A 20730-nucleotide genomic window follows, 5' to 3' on the forward strand; every position below is an offset into this window, starting at 1 on the left:
GAGTACATGGGTGTTTATAATTATCTTTGGAACTGTAATATGTTTCATATAAACCTTCTGTATACGATATTTCATAATTTTTTAAAAAGGCAAAATGAACCCTCCTCTACCACCACCACAAGAAAAGTAAAACTTCATGTTTTACTTCCCAGATAGTTTATACTTCGGAGTAAGACTGGAAAATCTAAAAACGCCACACTGATTACTTTTCAGTCTTCTCATTGAGGATTTCTTTTTTCCTGAAAATAGCATCTATTCTGCTTTCCCTCTCAGAAATAAAATGGTTCCAAACACTTTATTCTCCCAGATGTTTTAAGACTATGGACCTGAACAGGCCTACATTATGACTTTGCCTGGTAGTAACTTCTCACAAAACAAAACATTCACTAGATATGAGTTAAACGTTCTTATGAACTTGTCAGAAAATATCCATAAATAATGTTTACCTGGCAAATTTTTTAATGAGTTTAAAACATTGTTTTGATGTAAATATGAGTGTTGTTCACAAATCAACACTGTCTAACCAATAAAATTTGAGCTCATCCAGAGCCACCAATTCCAACAGAACTTTTGAATCCCGAAAAATAAAACACAGACACACACACAGGTACAGTATTTAATCGAAATATATTTGTCTAATATCTACAAAGTGTGAACAATTGGTCTTAAGAAAGCAGACAAAAGGCACAAAATCAGTATTACTACAGAGAAGTATTCATGCTACTGGATTTTATAAATATTCTCATTAGAGTGGCACAGTAAAAAATACATTAAGCGTTGAGCAAAAATCAAATACTTCATTTTTTCCCTTGATTTAAATTCTAGTCATGTCTTGACCTCATTTGTAAAGGCTAGGGACTGAAATTCAACTGAAACCATGGGACATTTATGCAGGCTTTATGTATGGCTAATCACAGTGGTTTTCTGGCAGAGTTTGGGTCACATGAGAGGTGCACTTTAAAAAAATCCACCAGAAATTCTTTTCTCTTTCCCCAAACTAAACACAAGATTGAGGCTGTAGTTGTGCCTGTTTGTACATGCATGCATGTATTTAATTTCCAAAGCCCTTTTTTCATCATAAAAGTAGTGAAGTCTCCATACGACTTGTTTTCTACTGTAAAAGAAGCAGCTTCTGAAACATGTATGACTAGTGCTTTGAGCATGAGAAATTGTCAGAAAGGTTCTGGGGCAAGTAGATGGGAGGAAAATTCCAAAGTGGGCCTGGCTCTAGGTTCTCCCAGAGGTGCTCCCTCCTAGAAAACTCCAGCATAAACCTTTAACAGCTTCCTGCCCGCTCCCCATCCAGTAGGAAATAACAGTTTATCTTTCTTGAGTATGGACAAACAAAATGTTGAAGTAGGGAGGGAGGTGGGAATCACAATAATTTTGAAATGACAGCCACCCACACTTCTACCAGGAATGAGCCACTTTCTAGCATATGGACATCAATTGGGCCATGCCAATAATACCTTTGTTTTGCCAGGAATTGACTACGTGAGAATACTTTTGTGAGTGCAAAACATTTCTGGCAAAGTGAAAAATAGAAAACTTCAAACCTCATTGATAAAAAGGAGCTCATAATTACCCACTGAAATCTTGGTAAGTGCAGTGTTTACATGTGTAATAATACTCAGCAGACGTGTATACAGTGCATGAGTGTGAACACAGTGTGCTGAGAGCTCACACACAAACCTGTGTATACACACATGCCCCAAATGGCTCTTGAATAAATTCAATCCTACAGTAGAGTTTGGGGGTGCATTTTTCACAGTATGTAATTTCTCTCTCAGGTGCCACTTCTTGAATAATATCAAGAGGTCTCAGTGAATATCAGCAGAACCTTGATACTGTACCACTTTAATTCCTACAAAAACAGGGCTATTTCTGAAAGCTCTGCACGTCCACCCATCAGTGTGCCTTCCAAAGGGGATTGAAGTATACCCAGCCGTCACCCTGTAAGAGAAGGAAGAAGCCATTACATGGAGACCTCTCCGGGGAAAGGGGAGAAGCAAAGACAGTCCCCAGCCTCGGCTAGGCTGCAGGCTGAGTACCACGCAGAGCAGTGCTCTGTTAGCATCTGTTCAGGACCACCACCAATATGTCCCTGCCTTGTTCCTGATATCTCACAGCCACGCCATGCTAGTGGTCTCACCACCCCTCCTCAGCCTGGCTGCTTTTTAGAGCCCATATAATCTTCACATCTTGGTATTTCAGGAGGAAACCCCATGAGATGACCAAAATGAAAAAAGACGGGGGGCTTCGTTGGTTTACATCAAGGAAGACTACTTGGCACAAAAAAGCTCTTTGAAACAGCGGGACAGGAGAAAAGAGAGGGTAGCTGGATGAAAGGTCAGGGGAGAGAAAAGGCAAGGGCCTGATGATGAGGAATTTGCCCAAACCAGCGATTTACAGCCCACCAGCCTGGAGGAGAACGCCCAACGAAGGCTCTCTTCAGCAGGTGGCGGTCACAAATAAATCAGCACACATGGGAGAAATGACATTAATCAAGTATCAGAGAGGAAAAGGCAAGAATCAAAATGGTCTACACAACCTGGTGCTAGACTAGAAGGGAATATACTGGATGGTAACAATTCTGGGATGGGATGATTTTCATTCTTTACACAACCTCAAGCCTTCTGTTATGAACATACTGGCTCTTATTAAACCCAGGGGAAAGAACTACATGTGTTTCTCTATTGTTGTCATTTTGCTTTTAACGTGCAACTTTCCACAGAAGTCAGGCAAACTAGTTGTCTCAGAAAGACCAGAGCCACCTCACAGCAGGATCCTTGAAGGATGTTGTGATGATAATTTTATGTCTCAACTTGACCAGCCATGGGGCACCCAGATCACACATTATTTCTGCGTGTGTCTGTGAGGGTGTTTCCAGAGGAGATTGGTATTTGAATCGGTGGCCTCAGGAGATTCCCCCCACCCCAATGTGGGTGGGCATCGCCCAATCCACTGAGGGCCTGAAAAGAAAAAAAGGTGAAGGAAGGAGGAATTTGCCCTTTTTTTCCTGCCTCACTGCTTGAGTTGGGACATCTCAGCTCACTTTCTCCTGCCTTTGGACTGGATTTACACCATCGGCTCCCCAGGTTCTCAGGCCCTCAGACTTGGACTGAATTACATCACTGGCTTTCTGAGGTCTCAAGCTTGCAAATGGCAGATCCTGGGGCTTTTCAGCCTCCATAATCTCGTGAGCCAACTCCTCATAATAAATCTCTAAAACAGGTCCTATCGGTTGTGTTTCTCTGGAGAACCCTGACTAATACAAATTCACCTCACCTGGGCAAAGCTTCCAGACAGGGTTCGCCCTCAGAGTCTCATAACGACAGTGTCTCCTCAAGCAGGCTTCCTGTCTGAACCAGAATCCAACCTTGACGTCTCTGTTCAGTCCACAGCCCTAGTTCCTGCCTCTGGGGAGAACAGGGGCTGCTCCCGTAAGTCCTCCTCAAGGTGACTAACTCACCCCGCAGCCTTCAGCCAAACAGAGTAACCCTCCCTGGTAGCAGAAGTCAGACATTAGCAGCACCTGGGCCAAAGAAAGCCCAGACATATTTCAATTAGCTTTCGGTGTTTACATTTTTAAAAATTCCTTGACACCAAGCAAATATCAGATTTCTCATAAAAAATTCAGATTTCTGGCTTCTTGTGAAGAACTGGACAGTCCATCCATAATTACCTGGAGATAAATGGCCCCGTCCTTGTCCGCTTGTTTCCCCCACTGATGCTGCCAGGCTCCTGAGGGCCTGCCTTAAAAATTATGGCTCCTACACTTACATTACTTCCAATTCTGTTCTCAGAATGTTTCCCAATTGCTCCATAAACAACTTCAAGAGCATAAGGGAAGGGCCTCAATCGGGCTACATGGTGCCTTGCCCACTTGCCCAGTGGGTGGGCTGTCATGTGGATATTTCTGCCTTCCAATATCACTTTCCTGGGTGACAGCAGCAGCATTTTAGGCACGGGACGCACGTTGGCCTTTCCTAGCTGTCCATCCCATTTGGCCCACAGGAGGCAAAGCTCTGAAAGCGTGGTTTTCAATCATAAAGGTTCCAGCCCACCGAGGTGTGGAGATGGCTGTGAGGGGCTTCACAACTAATTGGTTACTAATGATAAAGTAGCAGGGATTGTGAATGTTGCTTTTTTTTTTTTTTTTTTTTTTAAATAGAACAGCGCCAGCCCCGCGGCTTAGCGGTTGAGTGCGCGCGCTCCGCTGCTGGCGGCCCGGGTTCAGATCCCGGGCGTGTACCGACGCACCGCTTCTCCCGCCATGCTGAGGCCGCGTCCCACATACAGCAACTAGAAGGATGTGCAGCTATGACATACAACTATCTACTGGGGCTTTGGGGGAAAATAAATAAATAAATAAAATTAAAAAAAAAAAAAATATAGGACAGCATCCAGGTCTGCAACCCCATTCCTTGCCTCCCTGGCAGGCTGATGGGCTTTTCTTTTTTTGTGTGAGGAAGATCAGCCCTGAGCTAACATCCGATGCCAATCCTCCTCTTTTTTTTTTGCTGAGGAAGACTGGCCCTGAGCTAACATCCGTGCCCATCTTCCTCTACTTTATATGGGACGCCGCCACAGGATGGTTGGACAAGCAGTGTGTCGGTGCGCACCTGGGATCCGAACCAGCGAACCCCGGGCTGCTGAAGCAGAGCGCGCACACTTAACCACTAGCCCCACCGGGCCGGCCCCTGACGGGCTTTTCTGATGGAAAATGCCATAGGGGAAGTGTCAGGTGCTCAGTTCTGCCCACAGGACAGCCAGGCCCAGAGCTGGAGCTGGAGCCAAGCTACACCAAACCTGCCCAGGATCTCCTTTGCCCATTCTCATTCATCCAAACTGCTGCGTTAGTGAGACAAATCCATCTCCCCTCGCTCAGGACAGTGCCTAACGACCGGTGGCGGAGTTACCTCCTGGATAAAATACTTGGGCTGCCACGGTGTGCGGAGGTTCTCCCGCTTCCGTTCCTCCACCCGCTGCTTCTCCTCCAGGCGCCGCTTCTGCTCAGTGGCAGCGTCGATGTCCCCTAGCCGCAGGTATCGGGTCACCTCCCGCCAGAGGTTCCTGGGGATGCATGGAGGAGAGGAAACGGTCAGGCAGGGACAGCTGGCCCGGGGATGCCAGTCCTCGGGAAGGAGGGGCCAGAGCAGGGACGGGGGCATCTGGGCAGGCCATCGATACGGGCAGCTCCTCCCCGGTGCCTCAAAGACTCCTAGAGCCAGGACAGGACCCCAAGGCTGCCAGGCTCCCAGTCTGTGCTGTCTCCACTCTCCCCTCGTCCCAGGAGCATGCCTCTCTCAGGGCTCTGAGGGTCTAGGGATTGACTCTAGTACTAACAGTAGCAGTAAGCAGGCGTAATGCTTCTACCAGAAACAGCAATAATAATAATAGACACTTACATGGCATTTACCATATTTCTAAGCATTTTACATATATATATTAACTCATTTAATCAGCATAACAACCCAATGATATAGATGCTATATCCCCTCCACTTTAAAGAGGAAAAAAAGTAATATCCGTATAAGGTGAAGTGACTTGCCCAAGGTCACTGAGCTGTAAACATGAACGATGGCTGCTTTCCCACAAGGGAGGCTGGTATCAGGAGCTCTAGACTGGGGCGAGTGGGTGTGTGTCTGTGCTGCAGGATCTGTCACCACCCCCACATCAGCACGGAAAGTTGCTCCTCTGCCTCATTGTTTCCCCAGAGAAGGCAGCCTAGACTGGCTCCTGTCTGACAGGAATCTGTGCGGCTTTCCTCCTCTGGACCCTAGCCGAGTCACACACTCTGTTCCAGAGGGTGAGGAAAGGAACCGAGGTAACGTGCTTCCTCACCTAACGCATCAGGACAAGTCGGGATTTCACACAGAAGGAGCCATGAGAACTCACGGTAGCGAGCTTTCCCTCCCCGGCTTTGAGGGAAGGCTGCCTCTGCGGCGGGGTATGCGAGCGCTCCATAATTAGCTCCTGGGCCCGGAGCAGGCCCCCATCGGAGCGCCCTTGACCCTTTCCAGGGGAGGGCCTCGCGTAGCAGGACACCTTGAGTGTTGGTGTGATCAGGCTGAGGAAGGGCAGGGGGGCTGCCAGCAAAGTGGGGACAACGAGCAGCCCCTTCTGGGGGGGATCAGAGTCAAGGAACTGACAAGGGTCAAGCTCCTGTGCAAGCTCAGCCCACCCACCGGACCTGCCCTGAGTCCCACCGTACAGAGCCCCAGGACAGCGATACTCTGGCTCCCATTTTACAGCAGGAGAACCTTCTGGAACTGGGATATAAAGCCAGGTCTGACTGTCCCCACAGCCCTTGCTCTTTCTACTGTGCCCTGATACCTGATTTAAGAGGGAAACAAGACTTGCCAAATAGTACACTGAAATGAGGGAAGGGAAGGAAACGGTGAGGGGCTGGGTGCTGGGTCAAATCAGTCTTTTTCATCACCAACACTCTCAACACACATCTCGTGCCTGGGGGGCGCGGTGCTGGGCACAAGGACATCCTGGGTGGGGGGCACTCTCAAGGGCAGGACCTCCCATGATCAAAGTCTCATCATAACCTAGTAGCCCCAAGTTTAGAGGGTAGAGAGCCCCAAGGACTGGAGAGGGGTAATGGGACAAGAACTTGTCCCAGATGAAGGGCTCTGCCCAGACACGAACAGGGACCCAACCAAGAGAGCAATCTGAGGGTGCGGGGTGCTGGCAAGGGGCTGGGGGCTCATCTAGAGAGGGCTCTGAACTTCAAGCTAAAAGAAAAAGCACAAAGGTCAGGAGCCTTCAGGATGGGGGGGTGGGAGCAAGTCAGGGAAAAAGGAAGCCAAGGGGAGCCCCTCTGAGAAGGGGATGTCAGCATGGCAAAGGGCCGGTGAGTGGCTGAGGCGGGGCATGGCTAGCATTACTGGGCACTGGCTCTGCCTTTACCCACCGGGGCCCCAGGGCTCTGGTCACAGCAGGACGCCCGCTCACACCAAGCTCTGGGCATCAGGAGCAAAGTTACAGGTGTGGGCAGTCAATGAAATAACTTCACTCCTCTCCCAACGGGGCAGTGGTTCCCTTCCAAGGGGGCTAGTTGGCGCCTGGAGGCCTCACCAGTCCAGGGCCATTGTGAGATCTGAGACAACTGGTCTAACACTGGCCCATCTCGCCACACAGATGGTCTCTCCTTTGCCTCTGCAGGTAAGGCCTGGTGACCCGGTGGGGTAAGTGGGCTCAGGTGCTCTGAGCAGCAAGGGAGCCCCTTGACCAGCCACTCCACCTCTCAGGGCTGGCTCCCCTATGGAGAACAGGGTGGGCTGGGCTCCATGTTTCCGTCAAGTCCACATACGAAGACAAAAGAAGTAACACCCCTCTCTCTTATTCTGGTACCAGACTCCATCCTTGCTCCAGGCTGAATTCTGAGGCCCCATGGGCTCACTGAGGCAGCAGAAAGTCTTAATGAAGAGAAGCTCATCTACTCTGATACCCTTGGAAGAACAGCATGAGGTAATCATAGTTGTGTTCTCAACAGCCAAACCAGAAACAAGTCATGCCATGATATGAACCCCAGGGTTCCTGACTGTGGGAAGGCGTCATGAGAGGCAGTATGGGCAAGGGGGTGGGTTTCCTTTCTACCACAGCCTGTCTGTTGTCCTGCTATCATCACCCGATCACCTGGGCTGAAAAAGCCAGCGGGTGAAAGTTCATGCCCTCCATTTGGACACAGAGAAGGTCACACTCACTGTCCCCAAATAAACAGATTAACAAGAAGGAGTGTACTAATCCTACAACAAAGCAAAGTCTCCAGGGATACTGAAGCCCTGTTTTTATTAAACTCAGTTATAATGTATTATTTATACACACTGAAGCCCTGTTTTTATTAAACTCAGTTATAATGTATTATTTATACACACTGTTGTATCCTTGCTTTGTTTCCACATAATAAGCCCTTTCTCCATTTGGTTACATACTCTTTTTGTAATGGCAAACCCTTTCACAGAATCACCTGTAATTTCATTTTAATTCTACACCGTATTTCTAAAGAGCAGCATGCTTTTAGATAAGGGCAGCAGTCAGCAAACATTTTCTGTAAAGCGCCGGACAATAAACATTTTAGGCTTTGCAGGCCATATGGTCTCGGTCGCAACTACTTAACTGCTATTGTAGCAGGAAGGCAGCTATGAACACTATGTAAATGAATGGTCACGGCTGTGTCCCCATAAAACCACAAAAATCAACCATGGGCTGGATTAGGCCCATGGGCCATAGTCTGCTGACCTCTTGGATTAAAAAATAAAAATGCCATATTCCAAGAAGATTCTGCTTGTGTACCTGCTACATAAACATCACTTTAAGTGGCTGCAGTAGATTCACACCCTAGAGTGGACATACTAACTGAGTGGATACTCCATAATTTACTGAACCATTTTCCTATCGTTGGACAGTTAGGTGGTTTCTTTTTCTTTTGTTTGCTGTTTAGTTTTCTTTTTTAAAAAGTACTCAATCTTATATTTAAATTTTTTTCTGAATTTAAGAATTTTCCCTTAGAATAGATTCCCAGAAGTAGAATACAAGATTAAAGTGAATTCATGAATTTAACCCTACTGATGCATGCAGCTAAACTGCACCCAGTCCTACTGTTAATAAGCACAGGGTACAGAGTGTCAATTTTATTCAACGCTTACCAGCACTGAAATTTTTTGTAATTGTGTTGTTAATCTGGTAAGAAAAAAACGCATCTCATTGCTTCACTGCACAGTTCTTTGATTACCAGCAACTCTCCGTATTTAACTTTGCAATTAAGCAACAGACCAGTTGAACTGACAACCTCTTTCAGGACAGGCATTAAAAGTCTGCTGTAGACCATCTTTAGACTCCACCCCATAACTGCAGAATAACTAAGCTGAAAGCTCCAAAGGATCTACTCTTAGGTGACAGGCAGTAGAAAATTCAAATATCTAAAGAAGTCAGAACGTGCTTCCTGGCCCATTTCCATTATCTGAGCTTTCAGAGGCTTCCTCTCTGTCTCGTGGGCCCAGTGCTGAGGACAGCTAAGCTGGAGAGAAGCACGCGGCCTGATTCCCACCTGGACTCCATGGGCCCCTGCTTCTCCAGGGGTCTGATCTTCTTCGGGTACACTGGCAACGTGGTGGTGTCGATGACTTTGGTTTCTCCGTTGCTGTAGGTGAACTCTAAGGTACCGTTCCATTCCCCGTGGGCTTTACAAACAATGGTGTTGGTTGGGTTGTGCTTGACCTCTGCTGTGACCCTGAATTAATGAATGAGTCAAATGAACACACTTTGTGAGATTATCAAAACAGAGACTGACCTCAAAAGCTGTACTCACATTTAGAGGTTTTTTTTTTATGGGGTGGGAGGGAAGAAGAGTTGTTTTTTTGCCGTTTTGCTGAAAGCCTAGCTCTTAAAATGTGATCTAATATCCTTGAACAGAAAATAAAGCATTGGTAGAAAAACTGATGACATCTGAATCAAGTAGGTTGGTTAGTTAACAGTAACGCAGCAATGTTAATTTCTTAGTTGTGATAAACATGCAAAGGTTATATAAGGTGTTATTATCGGGGTGGAAATGAAGCAATTCAGTAGAAACAAAATATACCCTTCTCCTCCCCAAAATAGCATCTAATAGTGCTACATTTTAACTGCTGAAGGAGTGTGAGAGTTGTAGGGAGAATTTTTCAATGCTTAAACGAGGTCAATTCAGCCTGTGGGTCAAACCCGGCTGCTCACAATCCCCCCAGAGATCACACTGAAAAAGGAGGGAATGTTCACCCCAGCCCCGCACGTTCCCCTCAATCAAGGCCTTGCAGTAATACCTTCCTACTCACTGCAGCAGCCCTGAAGGACCACCTGCAACCTCGCTTTACAAGGGCCTTTGTGGAGATTGTGACCTCTCACTTCACCCCGCCTAGCCTGAGGGAGCTCCAGGTCTCCAGTGCTGGGTGAAGGCACTCTCCCCACCTTGAAACTTGCTGCACAGTCAGAGTAAACGCAGCAGAAACAGGGGAGCCTGCCCCAAAGCAGCCAAGTGTAGGAACTAAGCTCCTCTCGTTCTAACAGCCCAGCTCCGCTTGAATTTAGCTTTCAAACAGAGGCCTGGAAGCTTGCTCCCTGAGCCTGAACACAGCCACAGTTTCTAGGTGGCGAGGCAAAGGCTCACGGGTGGCATCAGGAATCTTATGGGCTGCACACAGTGGAAGGGTGTTCATGGTGTGCTGGTAAAGGTTTAACAGCTGGCTTTCCAGGAGGGAAAACACCTGATTTGTAGCATTTGCCAATTTCTGCAGTGCCCAACCACCGCTGATTGCAAGCTACCGATATAGTACGAGGGACCGTGGGGCTGGGGAGAAATGCGCACAATCAGCTCTGTGGGCCAGTGTGTGTGGCTCCAAAATGGCCATGAGGGCGTCCACTTCCCTGGGTGACACTCTGACATCTTCACAGGAACACCGTAAAAAAAAAAAAACACTTTCCAAGAAAAAGGGCAAAGATGGGAGTTGGCTTATACGGAGATCTGCTCCAAAGAAGTAATTTCTATAATGGGAGAAATAAAAACAACTTAATGGTGGCCAGCCCAGTGGCGTAGCAGTTAAGTTCACGCACTCTGCTTCAGCGGTGGTCCAGGGTTCACAGGTTCGGATCCTGGGCATGAACCGATGCACCACTTGTTAAGCCATGCTGTGGCGGCGTCGCAGATAAAGTAGAGGAAGACGGGCACGGATGTTAGCCCAGGGCCAGTCTTCCTCAGCAAAAAGAGGTGTAATGGCATTGGATGTTAGCTCAGGGCTGATCTTCCTCACACACACAAAAAAAACAAAACCACTTTATGCTTCCCTTAAACAGCAGACCACTCCTTCAATTTCTTAGAATCAGGATTCTCCAGCTTTTAAAAGGAAAGAACTGGTCCTGCTCTCACAGAAGATATGGGATTCAGGAGATTTAATGGAACCAACTCAACATGAAATGGGGAGCTCTCAGGCAGCGTCTGAGCTCAGAGATCAAACTGCTTCCGAGCAGAGAAACAGGCTGCGGCCTCAGAAGGGAAAGTTTCTCACAACAAATGAAAGCAACTTTTATTCTCTGGTGTGTGTTCTGTGAATACATCGCCACAGGATTCACTGTAAGTTTAGACTGGAGAGGGCTAAACAAAACTGCCAAGTGAGGGGGAAAAAAGGCGCCTCTTTGGAAAAAGATCTGTAACTTTATCTTGATTTTCAACTTATCCCATGGCTGGAACCCAATCTTCTGATGGAGAAAAGAAACTCAGGGCATCATGATAAGACAAAGCCAGCCTCCCTGGCTACCGCCTACCTGTGGACTTTCCCTCCGTAAAAAGGCTTCGTGTGGAAGGTCACTGTTGCTGAGTACCCAGTCTTGGCACAGCTGATGCTGACTTTTCCTCCAAGCTCCACCCACGGGATGGTGAGAATGGACCGGGCGTAGGCACTAGGCAGGGTGAACACGTACTCCTCCCCATGTTCCAGGAGCCTCAGCACACCTCCAGGGAGAGAGGAGGGAAGGGTTAGGCACACAGACACAGGAAAAGGACAGCTGGTGACCAAAAGGCACAAAGATGAGAAACCAAACAGCCTCCTGCAATGGATGTCATGTCTCCCACCTCTGCAAAGGTCAGCCGCTCATTCGCCGTGTATTTATTTATTGCATCCTCTGCTGTGTGCCAGGCACCGCGCAAGGCGCTAAGAATATAATGGTAAACAAGACAGACCCGCTTTCTGCCTCCAAGGAGCAGAAGAGAAAGGAAGACATTAGTTAATCACCAAGAAAACACAAAATTGTAACTGTGATGAAGGTGGGAGGGAGAGGTGCCCAGTGCCATGGAGGCCTCCAACAGGAGCTGACCTGGAAAGAGAAATTTCCCTACGGAAGGGACACTTGAGCTGGATAAGAGTTGAGCAGGTGAAGAGGGAAGGGAAAAGTCTTCTAGGCAGAAGGAAGACCATGTGCAAAGGCCCTGTGGTGAGAAGGAGCCTGGTGAGCAGGAAGGGGCTGAGAAAAGGGCACACATGCAGAAAGGGAGATAGTGTGTGTTGGTGTGGAGGCTGGCCAGGTCAGCAAGGGCCAGACCTTGTCTTTTAAACTTTGAAAAAGCATGTGAAGGAGTCTTGCCTTTATTCTGAGCGCGCAACAAAGACAACCTCAATGGTTCTCGTGAAGTTAGAGAAATCAGACTGCACAGCTGCTATCAGCAGCCTGGGGCAGACACATGCCATGAGCAGGAGCTTGACATGCACCTCTAGAACAGGGGTTCTCCATCCTAGGATCTAAACTTTAGGCTTGGGGAGGTCTTAATTCTCTCAAAACCAGGCAAAATTATGAGGGTCTATTTTTCTAGGGAAAAGAGCCACAGTTTTCATCAAGTTCTCAAAGGCTGACAGGACCATCCCCCAAAACGCACAAACTCCCAGGCTGCTGTATAGTTTGCTGACTGCACACAGGTGCCCACCGAGGGCTGAAATCCAGCCGTTGCTTCGGCTAGTCTGGCTGGGCACTCACAGGGCTGCCTCTGTGTCGAGGGGCAGCCTTTTGCTTCACACAGAGGCCCATACAGCTGGCAGAAGCCCTGAGAACCAGGCTACGGGCTAAGATTTGTTCCGTATATGGCATCTTCTCAGCATCCCATTCCAGTACCGGGGCTTAGCTCCCTGAACAGATGCCCCCACAGCTCTGCTCCAGCTCCTTCGGGCCTGGCAGTGATCAAGGGCCCCAGGAGCCTCAGGAAGGAAAGTTCTGTCCTCTGGCCAGACATACGAGGCCAGAGGGGGTCAGCGGTGTCCCCTCTCCTGGTTCCTCTACTGGAAGAGTGAGGAGTGGGGCCAAGGGCGCCCATGTGTGGCCCTTTCTGGCAGCCCGGCATTCCAGGGGCTTCCCAGGCATTACCTCCCTTAAGCTTCACCACTGCTCTCTGCGGCAGTAATTGTTATTGTTTTTCAATAAGGATGAGCCAGGTCAGTACTTCTCTCTCAGGCTAGATAAGCATCTAAGTCAGTCAGAGCTAGGATCTGCCCGGGGGAGCGAGATGAGTGTGTGTGTGTCTTCTGGTACTGGTGAGCTTGCAGGGGATCTGAGGCGAGACGGCACTAAATGGCACAGAGGAGTCAGGAATGCTGAGTTTCTCAAGTCAGTAAAAAGATGCGTGCAACTGTAACTCAATCTACCCTTGAAAATTCCTTTAATCACCATGTGCTGCAGTCCATGGAGAACATACTTGGGCTTGTCTGGAACCAGCCAACTTGCTCTCAGTTAAGTCCAGGAAAGGCACTTCTGCCAGCCCACAGAAACAGACGACTGGTCTGTAAACCCAAGGTGACATGCCCCCGCATGTGTTTAGGGGTCCGGATCACTCCCAGGGGAGGGATGCTCACACACGTGGGCACACACAAAAGCTGAGGCCACCAAGGAAAAACAGATCTGTGGGTCACTCACGATCATGTGGGCAGCACTGGAGGGCGGATATCACAGCAGCATTTAAATCTCTCTCTCTCTCTCCCCGCCCCCCTGGCCAGGCGCATAACTGAATATGTGTAACATAAATGCACAACAGCACAACTCCACTACACCAGATACACGGAACATCAGAACAGACCGACTTCTCCCCACCTCCCCGACCTGCCACAGCTCTCATCATTGCATTAACTCATCTTCCTACAAGGAAAGCCTCAGGCCACCTAATGCTCCCACTCCGACACTCCACTCGACACTCGTCACTCGTCCCTCGTCCCTCCTCCTACGCCTCAGAGAACTGCCCCAGATAACCCTTGAGGCCCCGTCCTACAAATGCACATAAGGAGGACCAGCATGTCTATGAGGAGAATTAGACTTTGGTATCTCAATCCTTGTAGTTTCTGATCAGGACCCTTGGAGGAGAATGGCCAGGTCTGATGTATTTTTTGTTTCAAAGCTAACTTTGTGTCTGACTGCCTCAAATTAGGTTGCTTGAGAAGACAGCCCAAAGCAGGTGGAAAATTGCAGCTAATGGCAAACACAGGTAGACATCAAGTCAAGAAGAACCGGAAGTGAAAGTTCAAGAGAGAGGTCACCTCAGATTTCTCTCTCTGCCCCAGTTCTAGTCACAAGCCTCCGGTTCCTGGAGTGCCAGCCACGTTCTCACAGTCTCAGAGCCTGTGGCAGCTGGGAGACGCCCCCGGGACCCTGTAGAGGAGGCTGCCAGCCCCACAGTCACTCTGCCTTCAAGGGCCCAGAGAAGGTTTCCTATCCCCCCAACCCTGCCCTCCATGCTAATGGACTACTTGGTAGTAAAATCCTTCCAGATGGCCAATATGTCTCCCAACAACACCACCTCACTCTCATGTCTATGGTGTCCCTATTTTGTGGTCAGCCCTTCCAGTCACTAACTGGGAGTACCTGGGGGACTTGCCCATCTGCACGCCTTGCCAGCAGCCTCTCTCTTCAGGACAGGCCCAGACACAGCCATGAGCTCCCCATGCTGAGTCTTCCTGGTCTCATTCACAAATACCAACTTTGCAAGGTAGGATCATACAACTGTTATTTTTTTTTTTTTTGAATATACATACATGGAGAATATGTCACAGATTTTGAGAGACCTGGATGAGATCTTAGAGGATCCTTCCAAGTCCTCTGTCACTCACCAGCCTGGTGACCTTACCTTCTCTGTGCCTCAGTTTCCTCATCTGTGACACAGGGATAATGGTATCCATACCTCGCAGCGCTGTGGTAAGGATGAGAAGACAATTCTAAAACTCATCTAAAAGCACACAGCCTGATATGCTGCCAGAATCTGAAGGTTTTATATTCTTTTTTTTTTTTTTTTTTGTGAGGAGATCAGCCCTGAGCTAACATCTGCCAATCCTCCTCTTTTTGCTGAGGAAGACCGGCCCTGGGCTAACATCTGTGCCCATCTTCCTCCACTTTATATGGGACGCCGCCACAGCATGGCCTGACAAGCGGTGCATCGGTGCACGCCCGGGATCCGAACCCGGGCCGCCAGCAGCAGAGCGCGCTCATGTAACCGCTACGCCACGGGGCCGGCCCCTGGGTGAATTCTTAACAGTGGTATTTCCATTTGGGAATAAACAGGAAATCACAGAGTCTGGCAGTGGGTTATGCACATGGGGGACGAAGAGACAGGGAGGCGTCCTCCTCCCACTCATCCCCAGAAAAATCTCTTTCAAACCAAAGTGACATTTCCCTCAAGTCCACAGAAGTCAAGTGAGCCCCAAAGCTGAGCCGGTCTGAAGGCACTGGCGAGACCACACTCCTTTGGCTCTTTTCTGAAAATCCATAAATGTGTGCTTACTCATTAAATCACCTGGAATTATGCCTTCTCAGTACTAACTCTTTTTTTCAAGGTTGCATAAAAAAATCTGTCCCTAGTATGAATAAAAGACTATACTAAAACTAGACTTACAAATGGGATCACAAATGACAGCTCCTTTTAAATTAGCCTAAGATCTGGCAGAAGCTGGAAAATGCCAAATAATCCATCCTTCCACGCCGTGGTTAGTCCTCAAGCTGGGAGATTTTCGTTGTGAATCCCACAAATTGATTTACCAATAAACGTAAGGCAAAGCATTAAAATTTTCAAAGTGGTAAGTTTAAAACAATTTTGCATACGATCTGAATCTGAGGAACCAAAATATTTCCATGGGATATTTACTCCGGAAAGCACAGAATCACAGAAGGTGACTCGGGAACTCGTCTGCAGGCACCGGCAGCATCGCTGTTCATAAGCACCGAGCACAGGGGTCACTTCTCTTACTAGAACTAATTGCCTTTCCCCCCAGCCTCAATTAAGAGGCTGTGCCATTTACTGGGCACCGGTTCTGGAGTTTCAGGGGGAAGCAGGTTGCAAGAGCAGCCGAACGCACCTCGGCCTCCAGCAGGGCGATGAGTAGAGAGGCCCTTGCCTCCCCACAGACAAGGCTGCAGGGTTGACTGACAGTTTCACAATCAGGGGCTTCCGAGTCAGAGCTGAGGAACCTCGGAGGGTGGGGGGCAGTCTCTGAACTGCAACCTAAGTGACTTCAAGGCATAACAAAGCACTTCATAATGGCATTTTCTTGTAGCTAAATATGCCATAGCCTAAAGGCAATAATTTAAAAGATAAGCTCAAGTATTTACATACAAAATTTCAAGCAGACCCATCTAAGAACTAATTTTTAAAATGAAGGATTGGAAAAAATTTTACTTCAAACCCAATCAACAAATTCATGAAATGTGCTAGATGAGTGCAGGGAGTAAGTGAGGAAAAGAAAAACATTCAGCCTCCCCATGCCCCACCCCCCAAAGGAGCTTTGAATGCAGGAACCAGAACTGTCTGCTTTAAAGTTTGGGGATTCTTAGAAGTATTTTGTGTGAAAAATAAGATCAAGTGTGTTGCAGAGTACACATTTAATTAACACAAAGAAAAGCAGATATAGCTACTGAAAGGACTTAGGCCTCACAAGAATGAGCCAATGGTCCCCTGACTGTCCCCAGGTCCACGCTCAGCAGGAATAAACTGGGTGGGTGGCCAAGAAGGGCTATGTCCAGGGAGGGGTGTTCCAGAGTCTGTTTCCAGAATTTTCTTTCTGATCTCAGCACTCTGAGAAGTTCTAAGTAGGATTTTCAAGCAGGTAGAAAAAGTGAGAGCAGTAAATTCTAACTCTATTCAGGGACAGCTACAGTGGAGGGCCTCGGGAGAGGGTGTATACGGCCTCCCACCCGCCGCATGAAGAGCTCTGCCCGCATCTGAGCATGCCCCTCCGCTGCCTGTCAGGAACAGGGGAGCGGAGACCCTGAGACAGCACAGGCCTACCCTCTGGAGACACAGACACTCAACAACAAGAGAAAGTGAAGACGTCAACTAACCTTGGGGACACAGTGGGGACAGCAGGGGTGAAAGGAGCCCACCACTCTCAAGTAGAGTTGCAGAGGAGATGACTGGCCGTGTATTCTGCTGGGCTAAGGAAGGAGCCTGTGCTCCTTAAGTGGAAGGGCTGGAGACACAAGAGAGTTGACAGGATGGACGAGGGTACAGAGAATGGAGAGAAGAGGGGAGAGATGAGCCAAGTGTGCCGGGAGGGAAGAGCCACCATAAAAACCTGGTTGCACAGGCAGCATCGTCACACACCCGTGCCCTCACCTGAGTCCACTCCTGGTGGTGGGTGGCTGGGGGCGGGTGCAGCTACCAAATATGGTTAGAGAAGGAAGCATCACCCAGGCTGGGCAGAGACTGAGCATCTCTGATTGAAGAATTCCCTAAATCACTAGAAAGGGATTTGCAAATCTTTACCTTTATCAAAACTTTCCAGATATTTGTCTAATGTCAAGAATCCCTGCTTAGGGGCCCAGAGACTGGGAAATACCCACCTTATACTCTCATTTAAGGATCTCTGGTTTTCCCACGCCTTGACAAGTGGCGGGGAGCATTTCTGCCCAGTTCCAGGGAATCCCCAGAAAGGAACTTGAATAAACATTTTCTGGGTACCAGAAAGTACATTTGGTTTTAACAGAAGATATTACATTCACCCAGCACTTATTCTGGCTAATCACAGATTTAAAGTAAGTGTGTGTGTGTGTGCGTGCGTGTGTGTGTGTGTGTGTATAGGAGGGAGGAAGAAAAAAGATACAACTTGTCTGCCTACTTCTAGCTTTGTCACTGGGCCCTCCCCGTTCCACCTTCAGTCTATTCTCCACACAGCAGCCGTTAGGATGCTCCTAAAATCATGTCCACCCTCCACGGACTCCCATCTCACTCAGAGTAAAAGCCCAAGACCTTCCAGGTACCCCCCAAACCAGCCCCCCCATGCTCTGGCTCCTTCTCTCTGACCTTATCTCCCCCACCCACCCCTCACTCACTCTGCTGCAGTCACACAGGCCCTGTGACGTTCCTAGAACACCCCAGCCACATGCTCCTGCCTCAGGGCATTGGAACTCGCTGTTCTTTTTACTTGGAACACCCTTCCTTAAGCCATCCACAGCCTTTACTCAGATACTCCATTCTTGCTGAGGTCCGACCTGTTAAAAATTACAACAGCCCCTGCCAGCACCCCACTCTCTATCATCCTTTCCTACTTTGTCTCGTTAGCACCAGTCACCATCTATCACACTGCAGATTATCTCATTTTCTCTCTGACTTGTCCATTAGAATGTCACCTCCCCAAGGGCAGGGACTTCTGTCTGTCCCAGTCACTGCTGTGTGCCTGACACCAAGAACAGTGCTGTTCATGTCACAAATGAATGGATGCACGGGTAAATGAATCAACAAACCCATGGACTGATCTGAGCCGCCCCCTGTTAGATAAGGAAGTAAACACACTGAAAACAGTATCTCAATAGAATGTGTAGGTAATCGACTCACATGGGCGGAGAGGATAAACTGAAGGTGTGAACTGCTCAACGCCCTGCCTTCTCTAGCAAACAAATATACTTCACCTCCAAATAATTTATTATGTGGGGAATTTAGAATAATAAAACTAAACAGAATGAGAGGAGTCTCCTGAATACCAATTTTTGTTTTCAAATAAAGGAGAAGACTTGACCAGTAAGTACAAACCTCAGGGCATTACGTGGGCCTTTGGCAATCTACGGAAACACAGAGCCCCAGATACGTCAAAATCAAGGTGAATGCCGCTCCCATTTCTCATTACAAACTCAAGTATACTGATCAGTGCAAACATAAACCTCCCACACGGGCTCCTTAGCAAGCCTCTTCCTTGCATTATCCTCCCTGCCTTCAACAGTAAGAGCTACCCGAGGTGTTCAAACCCAAGCTCTTGGCACTGCAGGAGTCAGCAGCCTTGTTGGGACCTGCCATGTGGCTTTTACCCAACAGTGGTGCACAGGGGCAGCTCCCTGTCGTGGGTTCTGAAGAGAAGGATGAGTTGAGAGAAACAAATGGTCACTGGGATCAGAAGAGAAGCCTGCGAGGAAATACCCCATCTCATACCTCTTCCCCTCCCCCTCCGGAAGCACACCTGAATCAACTCTGTCTTCTCAGCTTCAGGGAGACAGGCCTCAACAGCCCTGGTTATGCCCCTAGAGGGACCCTAAAGCCCTCCGGGCAGCCACCACCTCTCACCTGGTCCTCCACCTGCTGCTCACTCCACCCCCTCTATATTCCTAGGCTTTTGGCCTCCTGTGATTCCTAGATCTTCTCCGATTCTGATTTCTCATCCACAGACCAGAGATGAGTTGATGACAGATGGTCCCTGCCTCAAGGAGAGGCCAGTACCTTCCTGCAGCCCTCCTCACTGGGTTGTGGCAAGGGAAGGATGGTATCAGGTGTTAACGTGCCCTTGGGCAAATCGCTCCCCTCAGGCTCCTCTTCTGGAAAGCGAGGGGCAGCTGGACTCATCAGACGTTTGCTAAGCATTTTGAAGCAACTGAACCATTCTGGAAATGAACCCATAGAGAAGTCAAACAGGTAAACAGGTAAAAGTGGAGACACTCAGGTTGGAGTTGGGTTGAGAGTGAGCCCCACCACTCACTCCCTTCACCCATCTCATGGCATGAGCCCTCTGTGGAGCCCTGGGATTCTCTACGGCACAGCTGGAAACCCTGGGGCTTGAGAGATGGATAAGTTCTCTTTCAGCTACAAGACTCCATGGTCCTGTCATCACTGGAAACAGCTCTTCCTTAAGAAGAAAGGCCACTTCTGACTACTAATCTTGGAGTGGAATTTTCCTGATTGGAAATGGTTGCGACGTTGCACTCCCACAGCAGAGCACGTAAGGGAGAAATAATATTCATTGTTGGTGTGGTTTATTTAAAGAGGAATGTGTTCATCCTTCCCTCAACAGATACAACCCATCCCCATCTGAATCATGGAGAAAGACTAAAACCAAGGTCAACCTGATGACAGGTGAGTCCCTGGTCTCCCTCTCAAGTTGATGAATTTCCCTTTGGTGAATTTCTGAATCCTGACTGATCCCTGAGAGGAAGGTGCAATCAGTACAGAGTCAGTTGGCTGAATACTGAGCCTGTGTGCATGGAAGACCCCCATGAAGGCCCGACATTGACGCTGGGCTCGTCTCTGGTGTTCTGGAGTTGCTGTCTTATCTATGCATGGAGGATGAGCATTTCAGAGGGTAAACCTACAGCCCAGAGACAGAATAGGGAAGTGGAACCCAAGAGTGGTTTTCTTCCTCAACAGTACAATGGCACTCAAACATTAAATAAGGAAGAATTGTCGATACTTAGTGTCTCCAAGTCCTGTCCTCCCATTCTCTCTTGAATCTATTTCAATCAGATTTTCACTAGCGCCACTCCACTGACAGCCCTTGTCAAGGTCACCAATAACCTTCACAGTCCAAACTCCAATGCTCAATTCTCACTTCTCATCTTCCTGGATTAATCAGCATCATTTGACACAGCTGATCGCTCTTTCCCCTCCTTGAAACCCTTTCTTCACTTGGCTTGCAGGAAACACATTCTCCCATTCCATCTACTTCTCTGGCCACTCCTCCTCAGTCTCCTTCACTGTTTACTCCTCACCTTTTAGACATCTTAACGCTGGAGGGCTGCAGGGATCAGCGCTCACTCAGCAACCTCGTTAGTCTCCAGGCCTTAAATGACAAGTTTTTACCTCCCCCCAGAACTCCAGCCTGTTTATACAATTGTCTACTCAAGCACTTCCCACAAATGTCTAAACCATAACACAACCTCACTGAGCTCCTATACTCTCTATCCAAACTAGTTTTCCCATCCCTAGCCCTCAGTCTTCCGCATCTCAGTTAATGCTATTCCATCCTTCTA

At 48.3% G+C, this 20730-nt stretch overlaps 1 protein-coding gene across 3 annotated transcripts in view; it reads right to left on the reverse strand.

Annotated features, from left to right (window-relative positions):
- Nucleotides 1-605: 605 nt before the first annotated feature.
- Nucleotides 606-20730, reverse strand: part of OSBPL10 (oxysterol binding protein like 10) — a 290512-nt gene continuing 270387 nt past the window's right edge. For all 3 annotated transcript variants that reach the window (XM_058554363.1, XM_058554346.1, XM_058554355.1), the window contains 4 exons: nucleotides 11305-11491; nucleotides 9062-9244; nucleotides 4923-5076; nucleotides 606-1953 (listed from right to left, as the gene is read on the reverse strand). In XM_058554363.1, the coding sequence (XP_058410346.1) occupies nucleotides 1909-1953; nucleotides 4923-5076; nucleotides 9062-9244; nucleotides 11305-11491 (569 nt within the window). In that variant the 3' untranslated portion in view covers nucleotides 606-1908. The remainder of the gene's footprint in view (nucleotides 1954-4922; nucleotides 5077-9061; nucleotides 9245-11304; nucleotides 11492-20730) is intronic.

The sequence above is a fragment of the Diceros bicornis genome, chromosome 2, assembly GCF_020826845.1.
Source record: "Diceros bicornis minor isolate mBicDic1 chromosome 2, mDicBic1.mat.cur, whole genome shotgun sequence".
Classification (NCBI taxonomy): domain Eukaryota; kingdom Metazoa; phylum Chordata; class Mammalia; order Perissodactyla; family Rhinocerotidae; genus Diceros; species Diceros bicornis.